This window comes from Coenobita brevimanus, chromosome 57 (assembly GCF_032717465.1).
Source record: "Coenobita brevimanus isolate Jiangsu-jjx chromosome 57, ASM3271746v2, whole genome shotgun sequence".
Taxonomy (NCBI): domain Eukaryota; kingdom Metazoa; phylum Arthropoda; class Malacostraca; order Decapoda; family Coenobitidae; genus Coenobita; species Coenobita brevimanus.
This window is the reverse complement of record NC_137010.1, coordinates 8,802,028-8,816,149: the sequence shown is the minus strand read 5'-3', so window position 1 is coordinate 8,816,149 and position 14,122 is coordinate 8,802,028. Positions and strand designations below refer to the sequence as shown.

Genomic DNA, 14,122 nt, shown 5'->3' with positions numbered 1-14,122 from the left:
CAAGCATATCATGAAGTTACGGGGTGGAGAGGTCTAATGCCACGAGGTGTGATCTCTTACGAGTCAGAAATACTGGGGGCACGGTGGTTCAGTGGTAGAGCATCAAGCTCCTAATCGTGGAATTGCGAGTTCGAGCCTCGCCCGGGACTGCCACGGGAGTGGTAGCGCGCTCCTGTAACCTAGCGGGGCTATATGGCCATAGTTGCCTAGCTCGGGGATTAAACCCCCTTACGAGTGAGAAATCGGAGATGCAGGTTTTTAAAGCTAGGGAGAATCTTCCCTCTTCTATGCCGTAGGAGCTACTGCTTGTATCATGTGTTAGGTAGTATAGAGTCAGTGCCCTTCCTATGAGGAGAGGTATGATCCCGCAGCGGTGTAACCTTGGTGATAATTATTCTTACTTCCCCATCCTTTACGTAATGATATAATAATACACAAGATGGTCATGTGATGGTGGTGGTTAATATTATGGTGATAATGGCGGTGATAGAATAATAACAATGATATCAATGATAGTTAATTTGTATTCTCTTCTATTCCTATTTTTTTCCTGTGTTTACCTTTTGCAGAATGTTGCGTCCCAGAGGTCATCCGGGACAACACACACACACACACACACACACACACACACACACACACACACACCGCTATCCCATATTCCTAGCCCACTTGCAGTTTCATTACAGGGTTGCGAGTATGAATGCAGGCCGTTGCAGGAAATATTTTTAATGTCTGAAATCTGGGTGACCGTTTCCTAGTTCTTTCTTCCTGCTTCCAGACGATTTTATTCAACCTGCAATGAACACGGATTAGTGGAGGGGTTAATGGGGGCTACATTTAATCCCTCCACTCTCAGAAGTCTCTCCAGAACTGAATAAAATCGTCTGGAGATAGCATATGTAGAGTAACATACGTCATCAGTTTAAAGTGACCCCCCCCCTTTTTTTTAGTGAAGCCGATAAGAAATAATTCGTGTGTGTGTGTGTGTGAACCCGGTGACGTGTAGTTCATTTATTCTTCCTATCTCCAGACGATTTTATTCAGCTTAGGGAAAGACATGAAGTTACGGAGGTGTGAATATAGTTTCAAAGTCCTTCCCTTCAAATTATCTCACTATATCCAAATAATCGTAAATACAGATGACGCACTTTTCACTCCGAGGTCGTATTATATATATTTAGTCTTTCAACCCCCAGATTTTATTCAGCTGAGGGAAGGACGTGAGGTTGGTAAGGGGTTAATGGAGGCTTTACTAACCCCATCACTACAGATGCTCTCCCAGACGCTTACAAAATCTTCAAGAGGCAGCATGAATAAAAAAAAAAAAAATGTGTGCATGGACTGGAGGGGGTTAAAGATCTGAATATCGTCCGAATGGTTGTTCTTCCTTCAGCCCTTCACTACCATGGCGTCTTTTCAGTGTTATTGTTGCTGCTGCCAGACGATTTTATTCAACTTGGAGGAGACAGTTTAATGAACGCTTTATGTAACATCTCCAGTTCGAGAGGTTTGATCTAAGTTGAATATATATATATATATATATATATATATATATATATATATATATATATATACTCAGTAACAACTGAAAGTAGTGAGAATTAAATAAAAGACGTCCTCGGAGTGAAGTGATTAACACCTTTTCGATGATGTCTTTTCAGTTTTATTATTTCCGCTGCTAAACGAGTTACTGTATATTTATTATTTATTTATATATTCTTTTATATTTGGAAAGACATCGAACTGGAAGAGTTCGATAGGCAGACAGACATGTAGACAGAGGTTGCACGTACCCCTTCGTTGCTAGGGCGCCCTCCTAACACGACTATCACATTTTACTTTTTTTTTTTTTTTTATTCTTGCCGCTGCCCTACATCATTCGGGTACACGTGTGACAGTGAAAGGGTTAACTGATGTATGTAACCCTTTCCGCATTTCTTAACAGGTGAATAGAAGAACGAAAACAAATGAATATGAAAGAAAAGCATTAAGGAGTCGAATGCTAATCGCTTGCCAGAATATGCTGTTGGCCAAGTCCAAGATTTAAGCCATATCTTGATACCCTGAAGGTTTTATATTAATAGCTAAAGCCGTTCATGAGATATAATGGTGCTAAAGGCGGGCAATAAAAAATGCTTGACTTTTGGCAGTCATTTTGGTGACCTTGACCTTGACCCGAGTGCCCATTTTCGAACTCGTCCAAGATTATGTCTATATCTTGTCACCCTGAAGGTTTCATGTTGATAGCTCAAGCCGTTCATAAGATATAATAGTCCTAAAGGCGGGGGATAAAAACTAGTTGAATTTTGGGAGCCATTTTGGTGACCTCGACCTTGACCCGAGTGCCCATTTTCGAACTCGTCCAAGATTTTGGCCATATCTTGATACCCTGAAGGTTTCATGTTGATAGCTCAAGCCGTTCATGAGATAGTTGGACCACACACACACACACACACACACACACACACACACACACACACACACACACACACAGGCAAAGACATTATCGCTCCACCTTTTAAAGATGGGCGATAAAAATGAGAGATTCTTCCTGGCAGAGAGGATGTGTTCATAGTGGATAGCCTACGTTAAGGATCTAGTCTGGAGGTAGTTGGAATGATAATGATAATAATAATAATAATAATAATAATACGTCATCATTCTTGACACAGGATTTTTTTCCCTCATTCCGTTATTTCTTCTCCTAAGCTGAATAAAATTGTCCGCGGTGGTTACAAACAATAAAAGACAACATCGTACAGGCGAGGCAAAAAAGCCGTTAATACATTTCTTCACATCTTCATGCACACATCGCTATAGTCCTTTCACGTTAACCTGGCCTAAATTTTCGTTCTCATTCTGCTTATTTTATGTACCTCAGTGGCAGAAAAAGAAATACTACGGCTCTTCATCCTTTCCGGAACACTTTTTCGTGACTAGCACCACATTTTAGTGCTAGGCTGTTGTTCTAACTCAGCAACAAGATGGGTAGATGGTAGTGCAAGGCCAAGTTAGGGTAAAAACAGTATAGCATATTTGAATTATCTTAGTGCTTTAACTCCCTTTGAATTTTTTGCTCTTTGTCTGTTACTTTGTGAACTTTGCTAGGGACTTTTTGGTCGTCCGGAACTACTTGGCTTCATGGGAGTTTTCTGACCTCCATGGGATTTTTTTTTTTTTTTTAACCCGTGGAAATATTTTTATCCTCATGGGATATTTGTGACTCCTGCCCTTGTAGAAACTTTTTGACTCATGGAAAGTTTTTGGCCTTTTTGAAAAATCTTTTGAAACATTTTAACCTTCGTAGAAACTTTCTGACCTCCTCTCCTCCTCTCACTAATTCCCTTCAACTCTCTCTCTCTCTCTCTCTCTCTCTCTCTCTCTCTCTCTCTCTCTCTCTCCCCCCTGATAGCAACTATTCCGATAACTGCCCCTCTGAACTGTTTGTAAGTAGGCCTATTGCCCTGTCTGTAACGGGAGGCACGCAACACCCGTCTTGCTACACAACCTTCTGTCCAGTTCCTTAATGAAAGAGTAAAACGGTACCCTCAGTCTTTCATAATATATGCAGATGGTCAACTCAGTCTTGCTGGACACGCACACCACAAAGCCAGCCAGGAGACAGGACGTGTGTGCTGGGCAATCCCCAGGTCCTGTCCTTCCCCCTTACTATTTTTTTTACCAGCCCATATCCCACTGACCGGGCTGATGTATGGCCCGGCCTGCACTATATGTGCAGGAAGTCTTTAAACGAACGAACGAACGATCAGTCTTGCTTATTTTGTCTTTCCCACTCTCTATGACCCCCTTCGTTTTAATGCAATGAGTCCATGTGTCTCCAGATGAAGAGATCTTGCATTCGGTTTTCGTGTTCGTTTTTGTTTATTTTCTTTAAGCAAGATTTGCAGGGTCTCACTCACATTATTGCTTTCTACATAAAAAATTTAAAAACTGGTAAGTAAATAAATAAATAAATAAATAAACGTTGAATCACGGGACAACCAGCTGCTCTTGGCTCTTGCAATAAACTGCGCCGCGAATGAAAGATTTGCATTTGTATTTTGTACGAATACCAAGAGACGTGGGAAGTTTCTGACTCTTCTTTCACGTCCTTCCCACAGAAATCATAGTTACTCCAAGCAAGACCTTGGGTTTTATTGTTGTTATTATTATTATTATTATTATTATTATTATTATTATTATCTTATTACTACTACTACTACTACTACTACTACGACTACGACTACTACTACTGCTACTACTACTACTACTATTGTTTTATCGAAGCGCAAATGTCAGTGAACCCAGCCCACATCCTGGTTAGTGACTCTGGGTGAAAATTTATACATCTAGAAGAGAAAGGCGAGAGGCAGTCCTGAATAATGTGATGGGGGCAGATAAGTGCGACACCATAACCCAAAAGCCGTAACGACACAAAGAAAAATGTGCGCCAGGTGCGTCGCTTGCGCTGTCATGTTCCCAATACATAACATTCCCACCGTCACACACTCACACACACTCTCTCTCTCTCTCTCTCTCTCTCTCTCTCTCACACACACACACACACACACACACACACACACACACACAGCACGATCATTTCTTTCCCACCGATTCTTACTTCACTCCCAGGCTGCCATAGTCATTCACTCTTGATTCGAACCTATCTACCTCTCTGCTTCCCGTGATATCATTCAGCTGAATTAAGAGAATCGTAATTTGCTGGAATAAAGTACAAATGTTGTCCCAGCCATTGAGAGGGTTAGTGGTGGCAGGGTTAACTCTCCGGCTCCTATGACCCACATGCAGCTGACTCAGACCGTCTTAAATCGTCTAGTATATTAAGCTGCAATAAAATACTAGAGATGTCCCCACCACCACGAGAGGAGTAGTAGTGACGTCAGAATTAACTCACAGGCTCCTCTGACTACAAGAGTTGCCCCTACCATGAAAGAGTTAATTGCTTCTTTTCTTTTATTACTATCTTCCTTGTCCTCATATCCCATCTAACCTCCCTTCCTGCTCTTCCTTCCACATTTTCTTAGTCATTTCGTCTGTCCTTTCTCCCTTTTGTTTCACCTTTGACTTCCTTTCTCCTCCTCACACCACACACCCCGACCCACATGCCCCATCCACTATATTTAGGCTGTTTGTTTTCATCTGATGGAACTAGACCACTCCTACAACTTGAATTCTTAGTCGTGGTTACATGAACTTGTGTCAGTCTTAGTTATGGGGTAAGAACGATTCGTCTCGTTTACTAGTCAAATCAGTATTCCAGTCTGACTACACTTCCATCAGCTGTCCTGAGAGGGGTTAGGGATCTTCGTCAGGTTAGAACGAGCATGCTCTACCCTCTTAACCCTTTCAGAACGATGTTGTATATAGTTCTTATTGTAGGCTATTCCTTTCACCTCCAGACGATTATATTTAGCTTGGGAGAAACCTCTTGATAAAAATACTGAAGCTATCTTTGTTAATTCCCTTACTACGATAGACATCTAATGAATAAAATGTCGCCCCATGCAACTTTTGCTACATGAACTATTCGTCCTTGATGCAGTGCGAGCTTCAGGTAACTCACGTTGAGGTATAATCCAGATGGTGTCTAATTGTAGTCTAGGAACTCACTGAATTCGTTTTATGGTAACCGTATAACCAAATGGACGCCTGATGGTCCAGTGGGTTAGGGTGCTCCAACCGGATGTGACCCTTATGGGTTTACTGTACATTCAAGGGTTGGCTGGAATCTGTTACTCGCATAATGCACGCTCTTGATGGGGTTTCAAAGGATTGGATGGTAGAGATGCAGTAGAAACAAAAGGTTTTTTAACCCTCAGACCTATGGAGGTTCCTCACTGGCCAGAGTAAAATCAAGTCGTCGGCTGAGGTTTAACTCCCTTTATTCCTCTGTTTTATGACAGCTTCTTGATTCCACTGTCTTGTCTCCCGTCCTTCGCGTTCATTTTCTTTCTTGGAGTAATTTCTTGTAAATAACAAGTAAAAATACCCAACATTTCCAATTTAAGTAAAGCGCGACGGCAGGGTTAAAAAAATTTAATAGGGAACTAAGGTAACGCAGAGTAACAAAAGCAATTTTCTTAATTATTAGTTTGATGATATTTCATAAAAGTTGACTTTGTTAGCTTTGAGTGAGTATATGCAATATAGCGAAAAAAGGGCGGTTCCAAGATATATGTAGAAAATGTTTTAGCACTGCTGACTCTGTGCAAAGGAAAACAATCGAGGACTCAACTACTACGGCCTCCTCGGAGGATTTTATCGCTAACCGTAAGTAATTCTGAGCGTAGGTTCATCTGTTGAATGATGCAAATGGCAAATGTGTGTGTGCAAAACGGTAGATACTGTCGTAGAGACTTGTTGTTGTATATGCAGACTGAGAAGGGAAGTTTACCTGGAGTAGGAATATCCTGATCAAAATTTAGGTTAGCCCGAGTGCGGAATGGTCATTGATATTCAGAAAATGATGAAATGTAATGAATACCCCCATGATAAACTAAGTTTTTTTTGTTATAGAAAGGAAGAACTCGGAATTCAAATAACGAAGACAAGTGAAATTGCATGTCGACCTCACGGTATCAGGACCAAGTACAGGTACCGCTTTTAAATTAGTTATTTGTGCATCTTGTTTTCAGAAATCCGTCTGTTGTATTGTAATAACCGAAATGAAACTTAACAAATTAATCACAGTGCCCTGTCCAAGATTCGATCTCGGGCCCCTGCACTTAATACGCGCGCACGTTACCACTGAGCCAAAGAGAGGATCCCCTACATTGCCTGTAGGTAACGCAGGCTTTTATACACGCCATTACACCCCTCGTTTCTCCCCTTGGAGGTTAATTTGGTGAGTTTCGAACACAAGGTAGCGTAAGCATTGGAGGCCACCATGGGGAGGCTGCGGACCACACCAAAACAGCCCATCCCCGGGATGAGGACAGGGATGCTGTCAGCTAACCAAGGACCAACAGCAAATTGCCAACCAAGCCCCACCTCACATCCCATACTGCTGCCTACCAATGTAATAACCGAAATAAAACTTAACAAATTAATCACAGTGTCCTGGCTGAGATTTGATCTCAGGGCCTCCGCGCTTAATACGCGCGCACGTTACCACTGAGCCTAAGAGAGGATCCCCTACATTGCCTGTAGGTAACAAGGGCTTTTATACACCCCATTACAGTATATAAATTGCCACTGAAGATGGGTTTCTAGTTATTTCATAGTTGAGCAGCTCCACCTTTCTGTGTTTTTTAATACTGTATGTGAAATAGTTTTCGGGGTGTATCTGCAATATATATATAATGGGTAGATACCGGTACATTGTAAGATCGATTTTGGTCATAGCTGAAATTCAAACTAAAAGTGCTGTTGCCAAATGTACATTGTACTTCAAGCAGCGGAAGGACCTTACCAATTCAGGTGCCATTACTCCAGTTTGTGTTCTGTATTTTTCTGACTATTTTCATGGAGACTTTTTTCCTTTTGTTGTTATTTCATTCATTCATTGCCAGATGCCATGTATCCCAAACAGGGTGGCCAACGGCTTAGAGTTAATTGTTTTTACAGGGAGGGGCACTAATCCTCCACCAACCCCACTTGACACGTAGGGATGCCAACAGCATCTGGTGTTCCCAGGCGGTCACCCATCCAAGTACTAACCAGACCCAACGTTATTATCATGGACTTTTTTCATGGAGGCTTTTTTCCTCTTGTTGTTATTATCATGTTCCCTGTGTCTCATTGACAGTTGTAGTGACGGAGTTGCCAAAAGCAACTCGAATCCAGTTTGTGTTCTGTTGTTTTCTATTTTCATGGAGGTAAACAATTGTTTTCTGTTGACTTTTTTCCTCCTTGTTGTTATCATCATGTTTCCTGTGTCCCACAGACATTTGTAATGGCAGAGTTGCCAAAAGTGACTCGAATCTAGATTAAGGTAGGTTAGGTTAAATTACAAGGTTGCATTAGGTAAGGTTAAGTCAAAGTGTAAGGTTAGGAAGAGGTACTAAATGGCAGCTGGGACTTACAGTGGAAGTGTCTGCCATTACTCTTGAGAAAACAGTTGATACATGGAAGGAGCGTGTCTTAAAACGGGTAAGAATTTTGATATGAAATGTTCATTTACCATCCCAGAAATAACCAGAAAAATACAAAAGATTATCAGGAAGAAGTACTGATTTGAGAAGGTGCTTCTGGTGATTAAAGCGTTAGTTTACTCTACTGTTTTACAGTAGAACTTCTGCCTATCAGAAATCTTTTATTCTCCAGACTGCATCTCTTTGGAACTTGCTTCTCCTGAGTGGTTTCCCCCAAACCTTCAACCTACAACTGTTCAAGTCCGACTGTTACAGATTTTTTATGAATGGGAGGCACCGGTAATCTGGTTTATGGATTATTTGTTTTTTATTAATTTGTTTTTCCTTCCTCTATTTTGTTATTTAAAAAAAAAGAAGAAGAAGAAGAAGAAGAAATGCTGTACAAATGCATTGGTAGGAAGAGCCAGCAATGTTTTCATGTTAGACTTATTTATGTGCAGACAGCACATCCCAACCACACACACCATGAAACTGAGTGTACACACTTGAACAAGTGTGTTCAGTCCAGTTTGTGCGATTGGACTGGCATTTAAAACTGTGCATTTGTACACCCTCCCAAAAAAGTATTGGCACTCTTACAGCATGTATCATTCTGAAACATAGGTGAAGCATTGTGATGTATTGGCACTCTTACAGCATGTATCATTCTGAAACATAGATGAAGCATTGTGATATATGGTGCATCCTGTAATTATAAGTGCAGATATTATCTTTGTCAATTATTAGAACTCAACCTTGCAAAAAAATTCACTTACTGTGTGGTATATGTTTTGAGACATCACATTTATAGACTCGTGTGCCTGCTGAAGTTGCTCATTTTTCACTGTCATTGTACCCACAGGGGCTGTAACTTTTTTAGGAGGGTGTATAGACCCAATGATTAGGAAAGGCCTTGAGCCAATCCATCACCTGTGTAACTCATATGCTAATTAAGTGTAAGTACATCCATCCTTGATGCTGAGTGCTTTTTAGGTCCAGCCAGATTTTGCAGAATCGTACATCCAACTTCGTAACTTTAGGACTTTTGTTAACTTTGTAGTGTATCCATAAGTTGTGTGTGTTTGTTGCATGAGATACTGTACAAAAATTCTTTGTTTATGAAAATTTTATGCAAAATGTTAGCTGAAAGAAAGTTTTTGTTTCAGGAAAATGGTGACTTCATTTTAAGATGACCAAAACACTCTTGTTCCTGAATGGCCAACCGGTGATTCTGACAAGCGATGATGCAGATTCTGTTGTTCAGGACAACCCTTCAAACAATGGGAGGGAACAACAAGACAACATCAAGAGTCTTTTCAGCCAGCATGAAGAGAAGGACAGTCTGGAGAGAAAGCTTGGGGAGTTGGAAGGCCTTGGAGAGACAGTTCATCCCAACTTGGTGCAGGTCAAGGTTCATGGACGAGATGTGCCTGGGTTTATGCTGTCTGAGGGAGATGCTGGGGGCCTGCACAAGATCCTGGCTCAATCTGCGCAGAAGGGGGACTATGGCTTACACATCCTGCCTTCAGAAAAAGTCAACACTGAGGAGGAGGCAGAGAAGGCTATGAAGATGGAGGATGGGGACTTTCTCCACCTCCATAATGCTACTCTGCAGAATGCTGTTAGTAAGGAATGCTCTTTTGCCAACCAGGCAGAGGAAAACTATGGCAATGATGTGTTTGGACTCACAGATAATTCAGAGTTGCTGCAGTCAAGTGTTGAGGAGGGAGCAGTGGAGAATGGCAGCCATGGAGAGAGTTCTCTGCAAGGTCTTCAGAACATTGTGCAACTTCCTTTAGTCTCTGGCCATTTGGGGGTCAGAAATGCAGAGTCAGATCACAATCAGGTGATCCAGGTGAGAAAAGATAGGCAAATAATCCAAATGGGTGCAGAACAAACCCAGGGTGTTCAGGTGGAAGGGGAACAGAGTCAGATGATCCAGGTAGGTGGAGAGCAGAATCAAGTAATACAGATGTCACCACAACAGAGCCAAGTGATCCAGATGCCAGGAGAAGCCAATCAGGTGATAAAAATGACAGGAGAACAGGGTCAAGTGGCAGGCAGGAGCATGCAGACCATCATTGCCATAATTCAGGGTGAGGATGGCTCAACTCAGACCATTGAGCTTTCCCCAGAGGATGCATGCAAACTAAACTTGCCGCAGATTTTTAATGGAAACTCTGAGACACAGGAAGCTTTGTGTCAGTTGCCAGGTAGCATTGAAATACCAGTGACAAAGCCCTTGACTGAGGAGACCAAACAGAAGCAAGAGGTGTCAGGATGTTGTGGTGGGGTGTTGGAGGATGGTGCAGTTTTTCCCGGAAATCGGAATGTTAAGATCAGTGGCAGCAGCACTGCTGATGATCCAGGTGGGGATGGTGATGTGAGCCTGGGCCCCTTCCTTTTGATCCCAGAGTATAATGCTGATGGCACTATCTCCATGCTCCAGATACGAGGCTCTGATTCTGATGCCACACCTGAGCCTTCCTCTGAACCTGTGAATCTAAACTCTGTCATGGTTGAGGAGGCTCAGCCAGAGTCAGTAAGAACCGTGTCTGAAAAACCTTCACTCCCCTTCCCCAGACCAGGACAGAATGTACAGAAGATTCGCCTGCCATTAAATCAACCCAATAAAAAACTGAGTCTCCTTAAGTCTAAGCCTGTTGATTTGAAGTCAATTGCAGCAAAACCAACAGCACCCAAAGTCCCGGGCAGTATGTACCTCAGAGACATTGCCATGAGGACCAAGTTTCGCAACCTCACGTCTTTCCTAGACACCAAACCAACAGATCAAGAGCTGGAGGATGTAAAAAGAAGCATCCATGACACTGAACTTCATGCAAGGGCAGTATCACATTCTGACGTTATGCAACTGAATTCTTCAAGTATTTTAACCAGAAAGGTGAAAGTTCCATCACAGTGTGACTTAGCATCCAGTGGTGGCCCCTGTTCTAACCAGGCTGTAGTGAGCCAGAAAGATGAACCATTGAAACAGGTAGTTCACAATATAAGACCAGCAAAGGAAGAGCTAAATCCAGTTAAGGAAGACTCAGCATTACTACAATTCTCCCGGTTTGCCAGCTGCTCCCCCTCTACCTCCCCAGAGGATGCCAATACTTTTCTGCCAGTGTCCGGGGGCACAGGTGATCGAGCACTGACCATCAAAGTCAGCACTGGCTCCATATTTGTCAGTGGAGCTAATGATGTGGTAACATCATCCACCCCCTCGGTTGTCCCCTCCATCAAATGTACAGGTGAGGCCCTAAAATTCCATATTGGTAAGCCTTTGTGCTGCCCACCAGCATGCATGCTACTGATGATGGTAAATGTTTTGTTGCTTCAGAAGGTTTCTTGCAAACGCAGGAAAATATTTATTAAACTGGAGGGGGGGGGATATTTACTAAGATAGGGAAAAGTACATAGCTTAACTAAGGTGATATACGGTAGTGTGCTAAAGCATTCTAACTGGATGTCACCCATGGGATGTAAGTCTGAGGGGTGACCAGGACTTACTGTTCACATAGATCCTGCTGAGAGACAAATAACTTCACTTGTCATAGAATATTGGACTGAGTATGGTAGCCCAGCTGCAAGCCCCTATGTTTCTGATGAGGCAGTCAAGGATTAGATGCTGATGGATTATTAAAAATAAACTGTATTAGACACTGCCTGGAATATTAAAAAACAGAAAATCATTACTTCAGTTTTCCATCTTATGGAATGAAAGATGATCTAGGGTAAGAATAATGTCACTGAGGGCATGTATCAGAGGAGAGACATCTCATTTAGATTCATTCTGTCCCCTCCCCTGTGCTGTAGAAGGTATGAGGCTGCTTGTAACATAAGTGCTGGGCGATCAGGTCACCACCTCCCTATGCCAGAACAGAGGAGAGCATATCCAACCCCCCACTCCCAATCCATTCATTGTTCTTTTGATGACAGGTGTGTAAAATGTGGTTAGTACTGTATCTTCTTAATATCTAAGGATAAAATAAAAAAGGATGCAATATTGGGCATAGGCATAGCCAAGCAGCACAGACACAGTGTGATAAATAACCAGTGGTGTTGATAGTTGACTGTATGTGCATCTGTGTCTCCAACAGTCCAAGGGTTCTCTCTCCTCCCCTCCTTCTGCCTGATAGTTTTGTTTAGGAGTTTGATATGCGTGTTTGTCTGTGTATCTGTCATTCTTTATTGCCTCATCAGGAGTGCATTAATATAGGGGGCTAGGCTACTTAGTCCAGACATTGTGGGTGAGTGACCAGTTATATGCTCATAATTGGTATCCTGTGAAGAATAAAGCCAACCTCCTCTTGGGTATAAATTGTGTATTGGCTGCTCGTTATGGGCCACATCCAGTTGTGCCTAAACCCACTCAACCTTCTTGCATCCATTTGGTTAAATGGTTACCACCCAGTATAGTACAACTACTGTAAATGGTTTCCTAGGCTACGAGAAACTGTTTGGCTTCTCACTTATGTACAGTCAGCTGAAAGTAGCACTGCATCAGATGATTGGATGATAGGTGCCACCATCATTAAAAACTGTTTGACATAGCAGAAGCATTCCGAACTTTCAAGTGTTTGTATAATGTTAGTTGTTTGATTTATTGTTATATAAAATGTTGGCTGTAAAACAATGCTAATACTGATGTGCTTTTGATAGTGATATAAATGTAGATGTAGAGGAGGAGAAAGAATCAAGGAAGATTTTAAAATAAAAAAGTAACCAAGGAAGTTAATCACAAGAAAGCAAGATTGGAGGGACATAAAAACAAATAAGAAGAATATGGTAGACTGATAAGAGATGTTCTGTACAAGATGCTTTAAGAGGAAATGCCACAAGTCTGTAATGGCTTGACAGGTTTGTGAGTGACTATCAGGTGAAGAACTTCATTAAAGAGTGTTCCACTGTGGGGTGTGGCTTGTGTGGTGGGTAAGAGCACAGTGGATCTTACAGTACAGTGGATTTCATGAAATGTAAAATGGATCCAGAACTTGAATGGCTTGCATGATAAATGAGTAGGTATGTTGGGCACTGTCAAGAGGGGAAGTGAAATATGAATAAATAGCCAATAAGTAATCAGTTGTTACGGTGGGAAAAGAAATATTCTGAATATATCTCCACTACTTATGGGAGAAAAAAGGAAAGTCACCACTGACACAAGGGCTAACGACTTATGAAATAAAGTATTGGTTGTAATTTTTCACTTTGTGCCGGCTTACTTCGCTGATTCTCTTAGGACGAGAATTTCATAAACTTTCTCAATAGCACACAGTGGAGACCAGTCACTAACGAATGCTGAATTGTTGATACTGTTGACCTCCGGGAGTGTGTCCACACTCCTGACAATCAATAATTAATACTAATAAAGACAGATTCTTGCTGGTGCTAACTCCTGGCTGGCACAAATGGATTAATGAATTAATATGAAAGAACTGGCTTAACTACCAATGGTGATTAATGTAAGAGGTTTGTGCAAAGTGGGAGTACCAAACTAAAGTAGGCACAATATGGAGAAATGAAATACGATTCTTAGACTTAATCAAGCTCAAAGAAAAGGATTGTAATTTATTTATGACAAACAAAATGAATTCATACATTATAAGATAACTTGAAACAAGTAATTGCTCACTCAGTTCAGACAAACTAGCTAATACTTTTAAGCCTAGAAAACAGAAATAAGATATTGATCAGTGTAGAAAATGGAGTTGTGGCTGCAAAGAGACAGGCTCTGCTACTCAAGCCACTGCGCTGCACACTGCATGTGACGTCCACTGTTACTGATCACCAATTTGATGGGGAGATGCGGGGTTTGTAGAACTGCCAGAGACTGGGCGATGAGTCACCAGATGGGGTCTTCACTGCTCTGCACTGTTCTTGAGATCTACCTCCCATGGCAGCACTACACCAAGCAACTAATGTTCTCGTCCCAGCCACAAAACAATACATAATCACTGGAAGTAGGCGTGACTTAGCTTAACGGCTAGAGAGGCAGGGCGGAGGAACAATAAATACACTCAGTAATG

General features: G+C 41.8%; 1 protein-coding gene across 1 annotated transcript in view; it reads left to right on the top strand.

Moving 5' to 3' along the window:
• Window positions 1–9,282: 9,282 nt before the first annotated feature.
• The window catches only part of LOC145402320 (uncharacterized), a 56,146-nt gene continuing 51,306 nt past the window's right edge, over window positions 9,283–14,122 (top strand). The window contains exons 1-2 of the mRNA XM_080274460.1: window positions 9,283–10,067; window positions 10,158–11,347. Of these exons, the coding sequence (XP_080130586.1) occupies window positions 9,283–10,067; window positions 10,158–11,347 (1,975 nt within the window). The remainder of the gene's footprint in view (window positions 10,068–10,157; window positions 11,348–14,122) is intronic.